The following is a 14,486-nucleotide window of genomic DNA, read 5'->3' on the forward strand; positions in this document are numbered from 1 at the left end:
GTGTGTGTGTGTGTGTGTGTGTGTGTGTGTGTGTCCACGGGGTCAAGAAACAAACGTGTGTGTGTGTGCATGCCAAAAAGGAGATTTTGAAAAATAATGACATTGCAGCTTACTCCACCAACAATGGAGCAGTTTTACCAGTTTGTCTAATTCTTGTCTCATGAACTTGTCCTGATTTTATCACCACTAAACTTTCATCATGTTCTGAAGGTGTTGATGACTAAGAGCAAACTGGAAATGATGTCCCTGGTTATGGGAAGTAGGGGTGCAGAGGGTGCTGCAGTACTCTGCAATGGATGGTACATTCTATGCATGTTCAATTACATTTAAGGAATAAATCCCACTGACCTCCCAGATCTGTTTCAAGAGAGGCCTGGTAGATGCATGATTCTGAACTTCATATTTGAATAAAACTGGGCAGAAAGATACTTTTAGTATTTTAGTTTTGGAAAAAAAATATTAATTTCTGTGTTAGTTTTGCTGAACTGGGACCAAAAAGTCCTGACCCCTGCATTAGACCTTAATACTGTCTGTAATAACAAAGATTTAGCTTTGAAAGTGCAGCAGGGAGCTTTAAATCAATCAGAATGTGTTGTAGTTATTTTTTACTTTGGCTTGAGTTTGTTGTGATTTCAGCCAAAGAAATCCTAATATTCACTCATTTGTGATTAAAGGCAACCATTAACGTCAGCTGATTGTTTACCTATACGTAGGTGCATTCATAAGTTGTTTTTGATTTGAGTTGTCCTTCTCTGGATGGCATTAATCTGGCCTCCAGTTCTAATGTAAAGAACCTTGGTGTTATTTTTGATCAGGACGTCTTTTAATCCCCACATTAAAAATGTTATCAGGACCGCCTTCTTCCACCTGCGTAATATCACTAAAATTAAAAATATTTTGCAAAAAATTATGCGGAAAAACTGATTCATGCATTTATCACGTCTAGACTGGATTACTGTAATTTTATCTGAACATCCAAAAAACTCTTTAGAAGTATTCAGTTAATCCAAAATGCTGCACTGCAAAAACTGTCCATCTAACCAAGTTTTAAAATCTTATATCAGCCAAAATGTCTTTTTGATCTTGTTTTGAGACTGATTTACTAAACAGGAACTGATTGTGTAAGAATAATCAAATTAAGTCAAAAATTTCTGCCAACAGAGTAAAAAAATTTTACTTGGTAAGATTCTTTAAATAAGAAAAAATTTAGTCAAATCAGGTATTTCAAGAATCTTACCAAGTAAAATTTTATTACTCCATTGGCAGAAATTTTTGATTTACGTAATTTGAGTCAAATTTTCAGACTAACAAGACAAATAATCTTACACATTCTGAAAACAAGATTATTATTCTTACACAAATAGTTCTTGTTTAGTAAATCAGTCTCAAAACAAGATCAAAAAGATTTTTTGGTTGGATATTTTAAAACTTGGTAAGATGGACAGTTTTTGCAGTGGTGTTTTAATTAGAGTTGGAAGGAGAGATCATATTTCTCCAGTTTTAGCTTCTTTCCACTGGCTCCCTGTCAAATTTAGAATAGAATTTAAAATATTATTCCTAACATACAAAGCTCTTACCAGCCAAGCTCCATCATATATTAAACATCTTATTGTTCCATACTTTCCTAACAGTGCACTTCGCTCTCAGACTGCAGGTTTACTTGTGGTTCCTCATGTTTCTAAAAGTAGAATGGGAGGCAGAGCTTTCATTTATCAAACTCCTCTGTTGTGGAACCAACTTCCAGTTTCTGTCCGTGAGGCTGACACTCTGTCTACTTTTAAGATTAGACTGAAGACTTTCCTTTTTTACTAAATCCTATAGTTAGACTTAGGTTTCCTGAATTATTCTTAATTTCTGCTGCTATAGACTTAAACTGCTGGAGCACAAACTGAGCACATTTCCTCACTCTGCTGTTGTCTTTAGTCGCTCTTCTCTACATGTTTATTGTAATTATTTCAATCAACATCATGTTTTTTCTTTGTATCTTTTCCAGAAGAAGGTGCACCTGGACCAGTTCTTCTGTGTTTCGCTGTGTCTCTTTCCTGTCCTCCAACCAGCCGGTCGAGGCAGATGACCTCCTGTCCTGAGCCTGGTTCTGCTGGAGGTTTCTTCCTGATTAGCAGGGAGTTTTTCCTCTCCACCGTTTGCTCAGGATGGGAGACTGTGATGAAGTGATTCAACACAATCTGCTGGTTTCTTCTTTAGATTGTTCTTTTTCATGTACAGTGCCCTGAGACAACGCATGTTGTGACTTGGCGCTATATAAATAAACTGAACTGAATTTAGTTGAATTGAATTGCTGCAGTCAGAACCAAAGAGACTGTTACGTTTAATGTCACTTATGCTCATTTGTCTCCTTTGTTGTGTTTGTTTGATCTTAAATCAGCAGAAAAATAAAACAGTGAATTGAAGACCTTCAAACCTACAAACCTAGAATAAACTCTACAACCGTGCTTTAAAAATATTCTATTTGAGCAAATTTTCACCAGATTACAAAATAAAAAAACTATTTGCATTTAAATGAACAGTTTAATTTAAAATAATTAACTAAATGTTTTATCATCAGCTGTGTGGTAGCTTAAGCACATCAGTATTTCTGGGAGAGCTGCGAGCTCAGCAACATATAATCATCAGCTCCTTTTACAAATTCTTCCAAACAGTCATTTCGTTTTTCACTAGAAATTTTTAAAATTAACTTTTGGCTTCCGCTTGTTGCAACATTTCAGACCTGAGCTAGGGTCTAGGTCAAAGATAGGATTTAGTGTTTTGTTTATCCTAGCTTGCATACAACTAAAACCAGATTCACTTGGTGTCATGATTGGTGTCTGTGTTAATGTTTTATTGTCCTGTTTTTTTCCTCCTGTCTTCCTTTGCTCCAGCCCCGCCCACTCACACCTGATCCTCATGTTTCTCTCCCAGGTGTTTCTTGTTTCTGCTAATTAGTTCTCCTTTATATTCTGTTCTCTGTCTTCTGTTTTTGCCAGATCTTTGTTGACTGTTGTGTACTTTCATGCTAAGCCTTAGTCCTCGCAGTTTTGCTGCCATGCCAGCCTTTGTTTTGAAAATTAAAGCCTTTTTGGCCTTAACTCAGTCAGTCGTGCATCTGGGGATCAATTCGTCCTTCCATTCATAACACTTGGTTACAGGAGGAGTATGGCTTATATCACGTGTCATTGACAAAATGTACTTGAGCCAGATTTTTTTTAAAATTTTTGAAAGGTTTTCCAACCTCTGAACTGCTAAAGAGATAAATTAAAGCCCTGTAGAAACAATTGGAAAATGAAGGCTTAAGTGATATCAGACATGAAGGCCTGAATCAAAGTACTGTAAGAAGTGTTCACATGTGAACTGCTTTAATTTTACTTGAAGCTGGCTACGTCAGGTGCAAACACGAAGAAAAGAAATTTCTACAAGTAACACATAATGGTTCACATAATCCAAAAGCACCTAATCAGCAATGATATCAGAACACAAAGTAAGCAAAGATGGCAGAATAATACGATGAGGATGTTTGTGTGCAGCTCGTAGATAATAAACATGCTGATGGAGCTGAGGCTGCGATTAACTGGGATCTAACACCAGGAGGACTGATACATTCACACCGTCAGCACGTAAAAGCCTGTACACACACGTAGTAACACAGTCAGATGTTTGGTTGGGAAATCACCAACAAACTAAAAATGTCATATAAAAGTGCAAAGTTTCAGAACAAAGTAGTGTTCTTTCACAACAGTTTGTCATTTTTGAAAATAGACTTAATGATCAGGCCCTCGTTTGGCTAGCCATTAGCCCATCTTGTTTTATCCCATACTCATATCACAACTAGATACTATTTGACAAAACATTATTTCAAACAATGGTTATGACTATTTATTTAAAAGTCAGAGTAAGCCTAGATCAGTAGGATAGTAAATAAAAGCTAGCGAACCATAGTAGTCTCATGGACCCATGCAGCAGCAGGGGTTTTCTTTTTTTCCTATATCAGGTCTGATTGTGCACCAATCTGATTACTGTGTCCTGATTTATAGGGTGTATTCACTCCAGGAAAGTCGTTTGGTCCACTTGTGTGGTACGAATTGAAAGTGGACTTTATTTTTTTTTTCCTTTGGAGTGGTTTGCATTCACGTTGTGCTTTTTGCAAGTGGGCTATAATTTATGAACAAAGTAATGTGGGTTGTAATTATTGTTCCCATTAGACAAAATGACGGGGGAAGGACAGAGCACAGACATGGAAAGATGGTGTTTACAATTCCAATTCAATTAGAATTTCAATAGCAGCTCATTCAATGGCAGTTTTATGGTAATACACTTCAAATTGTGGGACAACTTTGTCAAATGCGTGCCACAATCCAAAGAAGTCTAGATGCTCCGCGTGCCTTGACCCACAATGACTCATTTTTTGTAGCGCAGTGTTAGCATTAGCAACACTGAAAGGCTAATCGTTATGATGATGCCTAGCAATGGTGGCTCATGATGTTTCCTGTCATTGGTTCGGTTCGAGGCCAGTCTGTATTCACACCAGAAACAAACACCACCAGAGTTCGTTGGAAGCGGACCAAGACCACCTCAAAAATGGGTCTCGGTTCTGTTGTTTGATCTGCACCAGGGTTCACATGAGGGTATTCACACCAGGGTTATTATAGTTAACTAAAACTAACTAAATAACAAAAACTGAAATTGAAAAAACATTTTAGTTAACTGAAATAAATAAAAACTGCAATAAAATGAAAAAATGATAACTAACTAAAACTGTATAATCTTATTACAAAACTAACTAAAACTAACTGAAATTATAGAATGTCCTTCGTTTTAGTGTTTGTCAATTTATTTTCCTTTTTTTAAATTGAGTAGTTTTACATTAGTTGTGGGCAGCTTAAAGCAACTTATGGTCCATAACAACACTTGTTTACAGTCTGCTGCTGCTCAGCATTGTCTGCAAAATCAGACAGCAAAAGTTGGGAGAAAACAGCAATGTCAACTTTGGGATTTCTTTGAATATGACTGAGAGAAACATAAAATCGAGTGAGTGGAAACAGGTGGTAAAACAGGTGGAATACTTCTCAAGTGAAAAACTTCACGAATCAAGCTGGCAAAAGATGGCTAACTATGACTATCTTGACACGCTAGCTTCTCTCAGTAGCTCATGTGAAAAGCAATCAACAGGTTGGAGACTACTGTTGTCGTCCTAAAATAATCTACCAAGTCTTTAGTTGGCAAAATTGAGTTAAGTAATTATTTTAGGAAGGTGTCTCTATAATGGACTGCTTTAACTAGTGACCAAATAGCTGTTAGTTAACTAACAGGAAGATCACAAGCTTGAGGATGGTTTTGGCAAATATGTTTAATCAAACTATATATAAAAAACAAATACTAGAACTTGTAAAAATGAAACTAAACTAAAACGAAGCATTAAAAATGCAATAATAACTAATAAAAACTAGCAAATCCACTTTAAAACCAATTAAAACTAACTGAATTAAAAGAAAACAAGTCAAAACGCACAAAAGTACATCTGGGGGTGGGTGGGTGTGTGTGTGTCAGGGTCTTTACTCCCATCCCGTTCCCCGACTGCCATTTGGGGAGGGGGTCCTGAAGAAGGGCGGGCCGCCGGGTGCGGTCCTGGGCTGTGGCAGGGCTCAGGGCTTGGAGGTTGCCGGGGGCGGGGCTGGCTCTCCATCCTCCCTGGTGCTGCTTGATCTCCTGAGGTGTGGCTCTTGGTTCCTGTGGGTGGCCCCCTGGCCGGGGTGGCTGCCGGGTTCTGGGGGGTGGACAGCTGGGGGGTGCACTTGGCCGTTGGCGGTGTGGTGGGGTGGGCATGGGTGTGGCTTCTCTGCGGTGGGGGGCTGGCCGGGTGTCCTGGTCCAGCCCTGGCCGGGTCTTGGCTACCTGCTCCTCTCCACCTCAGAATGATTGGGTCTACCTCCTGGGTTCGGGTGTATGCTGCCTCCAATAGGGGATGGGTGCATGTCCTGGACCTGGGGGGTATAGAGTGTGTATCGGGGGTATAAGTGGAATGTGGCGTCCTTGTATGTCTTTGAGTGGGGGTGAGGATGAGGGTGGGATGGTGCGATTGTGTATGTTTGGGTATTTGTCAGGCTGTGGTCTGGGCTGCCCCTACTGCTGGTTTATCTGGGGACCCGCTGCTACCTGGCCCCCCGGTGGGTGTGCGGCTGGRCGCCGGCGTGCTGGGGGTTCCCAGGTTCTGGGGCTGGGCGCTGGGGTGTGTGCCGGCCTGGCCTGGTGACTGCCTGCTGGGGCTCGGGGCCTCTGGCCCTGTCGGGCTTTGGCCTGGAGGGGGTGCGCCCTGGGGGCCCYGACCTCTGTYCCCTTTCCTGGATCTGCTCTGGTATGGCGGGTGCCGGTGGGGCCCATGAGTTTGTCGCTGCTGGCCCCGGGGCTGTACGTGTCGTTGGGGGGACTCTCCCAGTTCTCCCCTATGGTCTGATCTGGAGGATGGGTGGGCAGATCTTCCCGTGTGGGTGCCCCTTGGGGCTCTGCGCTCGGGATCCCTCTCGGGCCCTTGGGCTCTGGTCTTCCCTATGTCTGCCTCGTGTCTTGGGTGTTGGGTCTTCGGTCCTCCACAGCCACTATTAAATATTCCATTGGAGAAATCTTGTATATACACGCATGTTCACAACCGCTCACAAACAGGTGTTCTGATCTGGGGGGTTCTGACTGATCACTGAGTGTATATCTGTCTGTGTGTATATATTTACAATATTTATGAATGTAGGCATGTATGCATGTATATCTTTATTTATGTATGGGTATGTGTATATACTGTATTTATAAATGCCATCCATGTATTTATCCATTTATTTTTCAGGTGAGCGGACAGATGTTGGGTGTGTGGTCCTGTGTTGTCTTGGTGTATATTTAATATACTTCTAATCTCTATTTCAATCTTTCTAATTACTTCTCTGTTTTTCTCTCTTTCTCTATTTTCTCTTCACTTAAAAAAAGTTACTGATGATGAAGAAATAAATAAACTAATAATATTTGGTTTCGTTTTCTACTGAAGTGACAAAAAAAGAAAACAATTCAAAACGAAATAAAACTAAACTATAATGAAAAACCCAAAACTATTATAATCTTGATTCACACCTGCATAAAAGGTCCAAACCAACGCCAGTCCTTAAAGTGGATCAAAGTGTCAGGTGTGAATACACCCTTAATACTTCAAAAATCAAACAGAATGAGCTAGTGGACCGAGTATGTCTCGCGGGCCACCACTTGATGATAATTATTACACAATTATTACAATATAGAAACTCAAACCTGAACAACTTAAAGAACATTAAAAGTACATATTGTGAGAATATAATGTGAAACGGTTTATTTAAGCTCTGTTTTTTGTTGTTTTTGACAGAGAGAAGCTACGAGTGGACAAACAGAAGCGTAGCAACACCTGGTTTCCTTCCATGCCACAGAGGAGCTGTCCCGCGTTCACCTCTGTGTGGACCGCAGACGCATCACCGACGTTGGCCTGGACATGTTGTAGTTGTAGTGACTACTGCCCCTTTTACTGATGAGCACAAGAACCCTGACAACTGACACAAGCAGGCATTTGGAAACAGCTGAACCATAAAGACTTTACTACAGAGAGGAGAAATGGAACAAGGTTTTAATGATCCTGGATAAGAGCTGACGAGGGCTGCAGCTGAACTGGATGACCTTCCACATGAAGAACTTTAACAGTCTTTTAAAAAAGGCTCAACTTTCTAGGTATAAATTCTTTATCGCACTGCTGTGTCACTTTGTGTTCAGTAGCAGTTAGACAGAGTTGTGGGTTATCTATTTGGTGATTTATTTATGTTATCTAAATGAGTGGCTAACGTTCTGAACATGTAACAGCTTAGGTTGATGCTGAGCATCTCATTTAGAATGTTTTATGCTGAAAAACGGTTTTCTGTACGAAATGTTTTGGGTCTCCTTTTTGCAAAACAAGTGGTTTCACTGTACTGAGTCTGAGAAGAACACAGCGCCTCTCGGTTGGATGGTTCCAAAGCTCCACATAAAGTCAGCAGGAGTTTCACTTGTCTCTTCAGCCGGAGTACTAACATAGATCAGGGATGCCTTCACATCACAGAGGAGCTTTAAAGTCCAACTCAAGCCCAAAACCTTGTTGATGAGCCTGCAAACTGAAAACCAACCCAGGCCGTTACTTTTCAAGTTAGTGTGTCACATTTTCACTCATCTGAGCTGATGGACGGCAGCTTTACTAGCAATATAATACAAACAATTACCCATAAGCTCCTTTATAAGGAGCTTTCTGTATCTTGTATAAGTAAGAGATAATTGTAATAAATTAGCCATAACAAAAAAATGTTGAGAAAAAATATTGATCAGAACCCCGTTCACTGTCAGCAATAATGTACAGAGTTTAATCAGAGGGATGAATGTTGTAGGGAGAAGGTTCTTACAGAGGAGCCTCCCAGACGTGTCTGCAGTTATTTAGGAAGGGAACAAATTGAAACAAACCTGTTAATACTTCTGAACTCCTCAAAAGATCTCCAAAGATTTTTCATATATTTCTAAGAGGGCAAAAACACTTTTGTAATCAAAAGTTCCAACAAAGCTCTGGGTGTGAAACTTTTCACCTTTTTAGGTATTTATTTACACAGAAAACTAATTATAATTTACAACATGTTTGGATTTTGTTTCACTAAACTAGTAGCCCAGTGTAACGTTGGTATTCTGAATTGACATGTACCTAAAACATTACGTAACTTACTTGAATACAATAATTGACTGCTGTAATGTCAATCAATCACATCATGGCAGAAAGGGATTTGTTTTTCTTTCTTTGCTTCTGGTAAGATAATTGTCCCCCCAAAAAAGCGTTTTTTATCCTGTCATACCAAACTGTGACATGGATGTGTTGTTACACTCCTAATAAATTTGGTCGTAAGTAACTCCAAATGAAATTGTACAAACAGAACAAAGTCAGTTGAGGACTTTGCGTCCTGGCTTCACATATAATCTCTGTGTTATAAAGTATAAGTGGAGCGTAACAGAGGCTTTACAAGCCTGCCAGCATCATCGGCGTCGTTATCTGGAATAATATTCAAATTTGCTGAGTTGTTAGAGCAACTTAATTCCCGTTTCAATAGCTGGGGTTTAATTGCATGATTGCCCCAGCAGACAAGTGCCATCATTTCTAGGGGCAAAGAGACAGGATGTGTCCAAGTGAAGTAATTGGCCCGGCGCTCAGAAGGGCTTTAAATGACTTTCACTCGTCCTCCCGGCTAGAGTTTCAACAGCAGCAGCAAACAGAGAAGTGGAGTTTTTAACAGGTGCAGCGAGAAAGGGAAGAATTAATTAGTCCCCAGCTCTAGATAAATGTGCAAAATGTGATTTATTAGAGAGAATCTGTGTCTTTTCAGGGCTCTATACAATCCATTCTGAAAAAACACAACACGGTTTTTTCCTGTCACCATCTAATACATTAGTCTTACCCAGGGAATTAAAAGAAATAAACTACACTAATTTGTCTTTGACAGACAGTAGCAGGGTAATAAATGGCTTTTCTCAAGAAACATACCAGGAATCTTCCCTTGTTTTTAATGTAACAACTGTTTCTTTGTGATGTTTTCTGTTTTGTTAAACTATAGTCTTAACTCTGACCTGATGTGATGTGGTACTGTAATCGTATCAGCTCAAGCCTTTTCCCATAATAAAGGTAAAAAAACAATAAAAAAAACCTATGGGAATTAGGAAGCACACCTATGTTTCAGTCTCTCCAGGTTGTCATTGTTAACAGTTGCCTTAAAGTTGAATACCCACCTGTACACAGAAGCTTTGTAGTGGTTGATACCTCACCTTTTTTGGGTTTGGTGGTGATGAAGACGATAATGTGCACCACGTTCTGTCTATTTACCTACTACTAGATAGAATGTAACCTTTGAGTTTGATTGTTATTGCACTTGTTGACTTTGTATTGTCACAAAAAGGAGAAATAAAGTTTTATCTTTTCCAGTGTGTTTAAATCCCTCTGCGTCAAGTGGTCTTTGCAACTCAATGTTAAACGTAGCATGCAGGTTTTTCCCAGTCTTTAAAGCAGGGCCGGTCCATAGCACAGTCACTGTAGGCAAATTCTAGGGGTGCTTTCAACCAAGGCAATGCCACAAATGGGGGCTGGGAAAATATACCTTTAAAGTATAGTTAATTTCATATAGAATAATCAATGGTTACTCATGTTTATGAAGGAAACTTGTTCTATGGGTATCTCGATGCAGTCTAAACTAACTGGTGCTAAGGGGGTACAGGCTGTAAAAGGGGGGCCCAGAAAGTTTGCTATTTTATCTAAATTCCGTGCAGTCTTAAGCTCTTTTGTGACAGGATTAGTTTTACCTAGGGACCCCATGCAATTTGTAATAATTACAGAGATTGTCTGTGTTGTGAATCCCGCAAGAATCGACCATGTCAGTAAATTGTAAAGTAAAAATTCCCCCGCAAATTACCTACCATAATTCGCTGAACTCCAAGGTCATGTGATAATACTAATCCAATGCAAATAGGCATCTCTGTGATTTGGACAGGAATGGGCTGAATCCCATATGTAATTAGGTGGTTTTGGCTTCTTTGGTGCATTTTTATTTACTTTTGATGAAGAATGGAGGCTGGATTGGAGTGCACTGAAAACCTTTGCGTTCCGGGCCGGAAAAACCCGACACATTACATGCGCCACAAAAAAAATTAGAAAATAAAAAAGGCTGAAGAGAGGGAGCAAAATTAGATGCAAAGGGTAGCTCACTGTACAGTAAGAATATTTTTTTTCTGTTTGTAGCCTTCTGGCTGATGCTGAATGTTGAGCTGTGGCCGTAGCGCAGAAGGCTCGCACTTTGGGTAGCTACTCGCGCCAGGCGTGCGCGCACCCTTGCCAGCTGGGAAGGCGTTCATACATGTTATCCCCTTTGGACATTTACCTGTCTAATGAGCCTCAAAAATCTTGTGCCTGCGCGTGGGGGTGGGGTGGGGGTCTGTTGCTGTGGAGATGACAGCGCCTGCTGTAACGCAGGAGGAAAGAAGAGCGGAAAAAGTGGAAAACTTGATGTTTACTTTTTTTAAGTCCGTTCAATGCCGTGTTCAACTAAATAGACAACAACTAACTTCAATATCACATTCGTGAGATGTCTGTAAATTTCAGGAAAATCTCTGGCTTTGGTTATCCCGTACGAATGCGCCACATAAAACACAGACGTAGGGGAGTAATTTATTTATGGGGTCCTCAGATAATTCTTATCCCGTGCGAATATATATGCAACACATCATGGATTATGGCAGCTGTCATGATGGATTACTCTTTTTGTGTGAACAAAGTGATTGACAGCTCTGGTGGGGGTGGCCAGTCAGATTTCAAAGGTAGTCAAATAAAAAAATAATTCTATGTAAAAAGCATCTGGCTGTAACCTGGGTCGTGAGCTAGATAGATTCAGGGTTCAGCCACTTCTTAAAGTGTCCTCTTGTCCAGTTTCATCAGATAGTTCAAAGACACAGCACAAAGTGCCATCATGATCAAATGCACGTCATGAAATCAAAGCATGAAAATGTAGCTAACCTTCAAAAAAAACTGTTTGAAGAGCTTCAGCAAGCCTGGACAGCTAGTGTTCAAGGATGACAAAAAAGACTCATTGGAAGCAAAACCTAACAAAAAATGAGTTGTGTGTTTCCTCCTTCACTTGGTTTGGGGTTCCAGCAGTTTGATGTCTGCTGCTTTAGTGCTCCAGTGTTCCAGTGCTCCAGTAGCCCAATTCTCTTGAAGCCGTTCTGGCCCCACAGCATCTGGCACCACGTATCAGAGCTGGCATTACATTAACTGTATAACTCTCCCATGTAGGTTCTGACATTTCTGGAGCTTTGCTCTGACAGAGATTAGAAGAAATGCAGATTTTCTGTTCTGCACCAAAACCAGTACAGCTGCATGTACTCTGCTTGGCCCTGAGGAACACAAGGATTTGCTTTGCTGCATCTGTTTGCAGCTTTTTTGTTTACGTGTCGCACCTGAAGTTTGATGATGAGGGTGGCTTCTTCATCATTGCTGATGTCACTAATGATTATTTTGATATTTAGTTCCAAACTATGTTGCACCATGTGTCAGTGGCAATTTTAGCCCCATTTTAGTGGTGCTCAAGCACAAGATGGACAGAAGGTATTTCAAATTCCCATCCTTTGGAACAAAAAACAAACAAACAAAACAAAAAGAATAATTCAGAGCTTCATGTCGATGTTAGAAAATGTTTCTAATTGAAAGGTTAAAAGCAAAGTTTAAAGTACTTTATTGTGACAGAGGAAGAGAAAATTTTAAAAATACTTTTAGTATTTGCTATTTAGACAGTATTCTTTTAATGGTATATGTTATGACCCATAGGGGAACAATATGCATACAATTATGTATTGTTTTTATTGTCAATAATTAGTTTGATGGAGCTATTCTTTAATCACTGATTTTCTGTGAATAATAAAAATGCCAAAGCTGTTATGACAGACTCATTAAAGCAATGAACTGTTGTGAAAAGCTGAGGTGAAGAACATGTCAGACTTTTACACAATGATCTGCTCCCACCTGTTTTTAATAAAGTCCAGAGAAATAAAAAGTTTGCTTTGTCAGTCAAATTAAGCTTTTTTTTTTATTACATTTGACTTTCATTAGTTTTTGTCCACTTCTGCCAGTCCTCTGCAGGTTGAGATGATCAAACTGCTTCTTCATGCTGTCATTTTCCTCACACAACTTGTTTATGTCATCTTCCGTCTTTGCTTTCTGCCAGTCACTAACACACTTTCCATTTGTGCTCATGAAACAAATAGCTGCCATCCATCACCATTTGAAAAACATTGTCTGGATTTCCACATCCTGCTGTTACTGGAGAGCCTCAGATACTTCCTTCCAACATTTATCTATTAAAACTCCATTAGACCTTGGCTCCATAACGGCCACGTCTTCTCTGACCAGAGACTTTGTAGCTCTGGCTCCGCATTAGAAACCATCTGACACGGGTTTTATCACTTGTGGCTTCATTTTGAGCTGATGTAATTCTGCAAAGTTAATAAAAATATGTCATGATTTGTTTCAAGTTAAGATTAAAATGATGTTGGATTCAAATCTGTGGCTTTTGACTTGTTTGGGTTTGTGTCAGAGACTGTTTTTTTATTGTATGTACTGTTGATTCTGTAGTTAAAGCACTTGTTCAGATGAGTTGGAAAGCTTACAAACAAACAACATCCAACCTGTTGTAGATAACTCCCTGAATGACATCATTTTGGAAAAATACAGTCTAATTACTACCAGACTGATGAGATTAAGGCTGCTGTTTTATTATCCTTTACAATGCCATGAGTTTTGCATTACCTGGTAATTTACATCAAAACTGAGGTGATTAGGTGCAAACAGTAGCAGCTGCTAGTGTGTAAGTTCTTCATTTTGTGGAGATTCTGTTGTTGTTGCTGCTGATTCTCACCCTACGTCTTCCAGAGTGGCAGGGGCAGAGTCGCATCTACTTAGGGATGATAATATTTTACTTGTACTACTCTAACTGGGTCTTGATCGGGTCCTATCAAAGCATTTATATGGAATAAAGCCAAAAACAAACTATAAATATGCAATGCTTTTATGTTAGAACAATATAGAACAATATTTTGTACCCAGACCAGGAAATCAGGAGAAGATCTACAGGGGACCGAAGCCTACAATCCCCKCTTTTATACATGACGATCCCAGAGAATTCTCCAGACTTAAAATAGCTCTGGACAARCTTCTACCAAGTGATGCCACAGAACGGTTCAAGTATCAAATATTGGTTGACCARCTCAAGCTAGAGGATGCATTACTCATTGCAGATTCCTACAGCAACTCAGTCTCCCCCTATAGTGATACCATGGCGGCACTCACAGCACAGTACGGGCAGCCTCATCAGCTCGCTTTAAAAAGAATTGCAGAGTTAATGGATGGAGCTAATGTCAGAGACAYTGATACTGCATCTTTTCGCAGATTTGCTCTAAAAGTGCGAGCTCTTGTTGGAATGCTGGATCAACTGGGACAGAATGGACGAATCGAACTGACTTGTGGTTCTCACGTCACTCGACTCACATCGAAATTACCACGTCTTAAGAACTAATTTTCGTCACTATGCTCTTTCTCAGCACATACAAGTACCCACACTGTACGATTTCTCGGACTGGTTGGAATTTGAAGTCCAGGTACAGGAKAGTGAAATAGTAATGTCAGGTTCCAGAGAGAGACCATTCAGACAGAGGGAGCGACAAGAGAAGCAATCACATCCAAAGTCCTCTACTGTTTTACTCAGCACAGGACCTAGGACCACAGCTGCCACCCCTCCACAGACATGTTCTATTTCCACAGAGTCATCCCCAGCTAGTCAGAAATCTAAGTTGTACTGCCCATATTGCAATAACAACCAACATCTTCTGAATCAATGCACAAACTTCAGTAATCAAAGGAAAAAAAATTGTATAGGTCCTCTGGACGG

The 14,486-nt window shown here is 40.1% G+C and overlaps 2 protein-coding genes across 3 annotated transcripts in view; both read left to right on the plus strand.

Annotated features, from left to right (window-relative positions):
- Window positions 1-9,989, plus strand: part of shisal1 (shisa like 1) — a 103,714-nt gene extending 93,725 nt beyond the window's left edge. Inside the window, exon 5 of the mRNA XM_014017691.1 lies at window positions 7,370-9,989. Within this exon, the coding sequence (XP_013873145.1) occupies window position 7,370 (1 nt within the window). The 3' untranslated portion in view covers window positions 7,371-9,989. The remainder of the gene's footprint in view (window positions 1-7,369) is intronic.
- Window positions 9,990-13,633: 3,644 nt separating this feature from the next.
- LOC106524054 (uncharacterized) overlaps window positions 13,634-14,486 on the plus strand; it is a 5,453-nt gene continuing 4,600 nt past the window's right edge. The window contains exon 1 of one of the 2 annotated variants that reach the window (XM_014017693.1): window positions 13,634-14,441. In XM_014017693.1, coding sequence (XP_013873147.1) covers window positions 14,218-14,441 — 224 coding nt within the window. In that variant the 5' untranslated portion in view covers window positions 13,634-14,217. The remainder of the gene's footprint in view (window positions 14,442-14,486) is intronic. The other variant, XM_014017694.1, reaches the window with a different exon arrangement.

Source organism: Austrofundulus limnaeus, unplaced genomic scaffold (assembly GCF_001266775.1).
Source record: "Austrofundulus limnaeus strain Quisiro unplaced genomic scaffold, Austrofundulus_limnaeus-1.0 Scaffold174, whole genome shotgun sequence".
Lineage (NCBI taxonomy): Eukaryota > Metazoa > Chordata > Actinopteri > Cyprinodontiformes > Rivulidae > Austrofundulus > Austrofundulus limnaeus.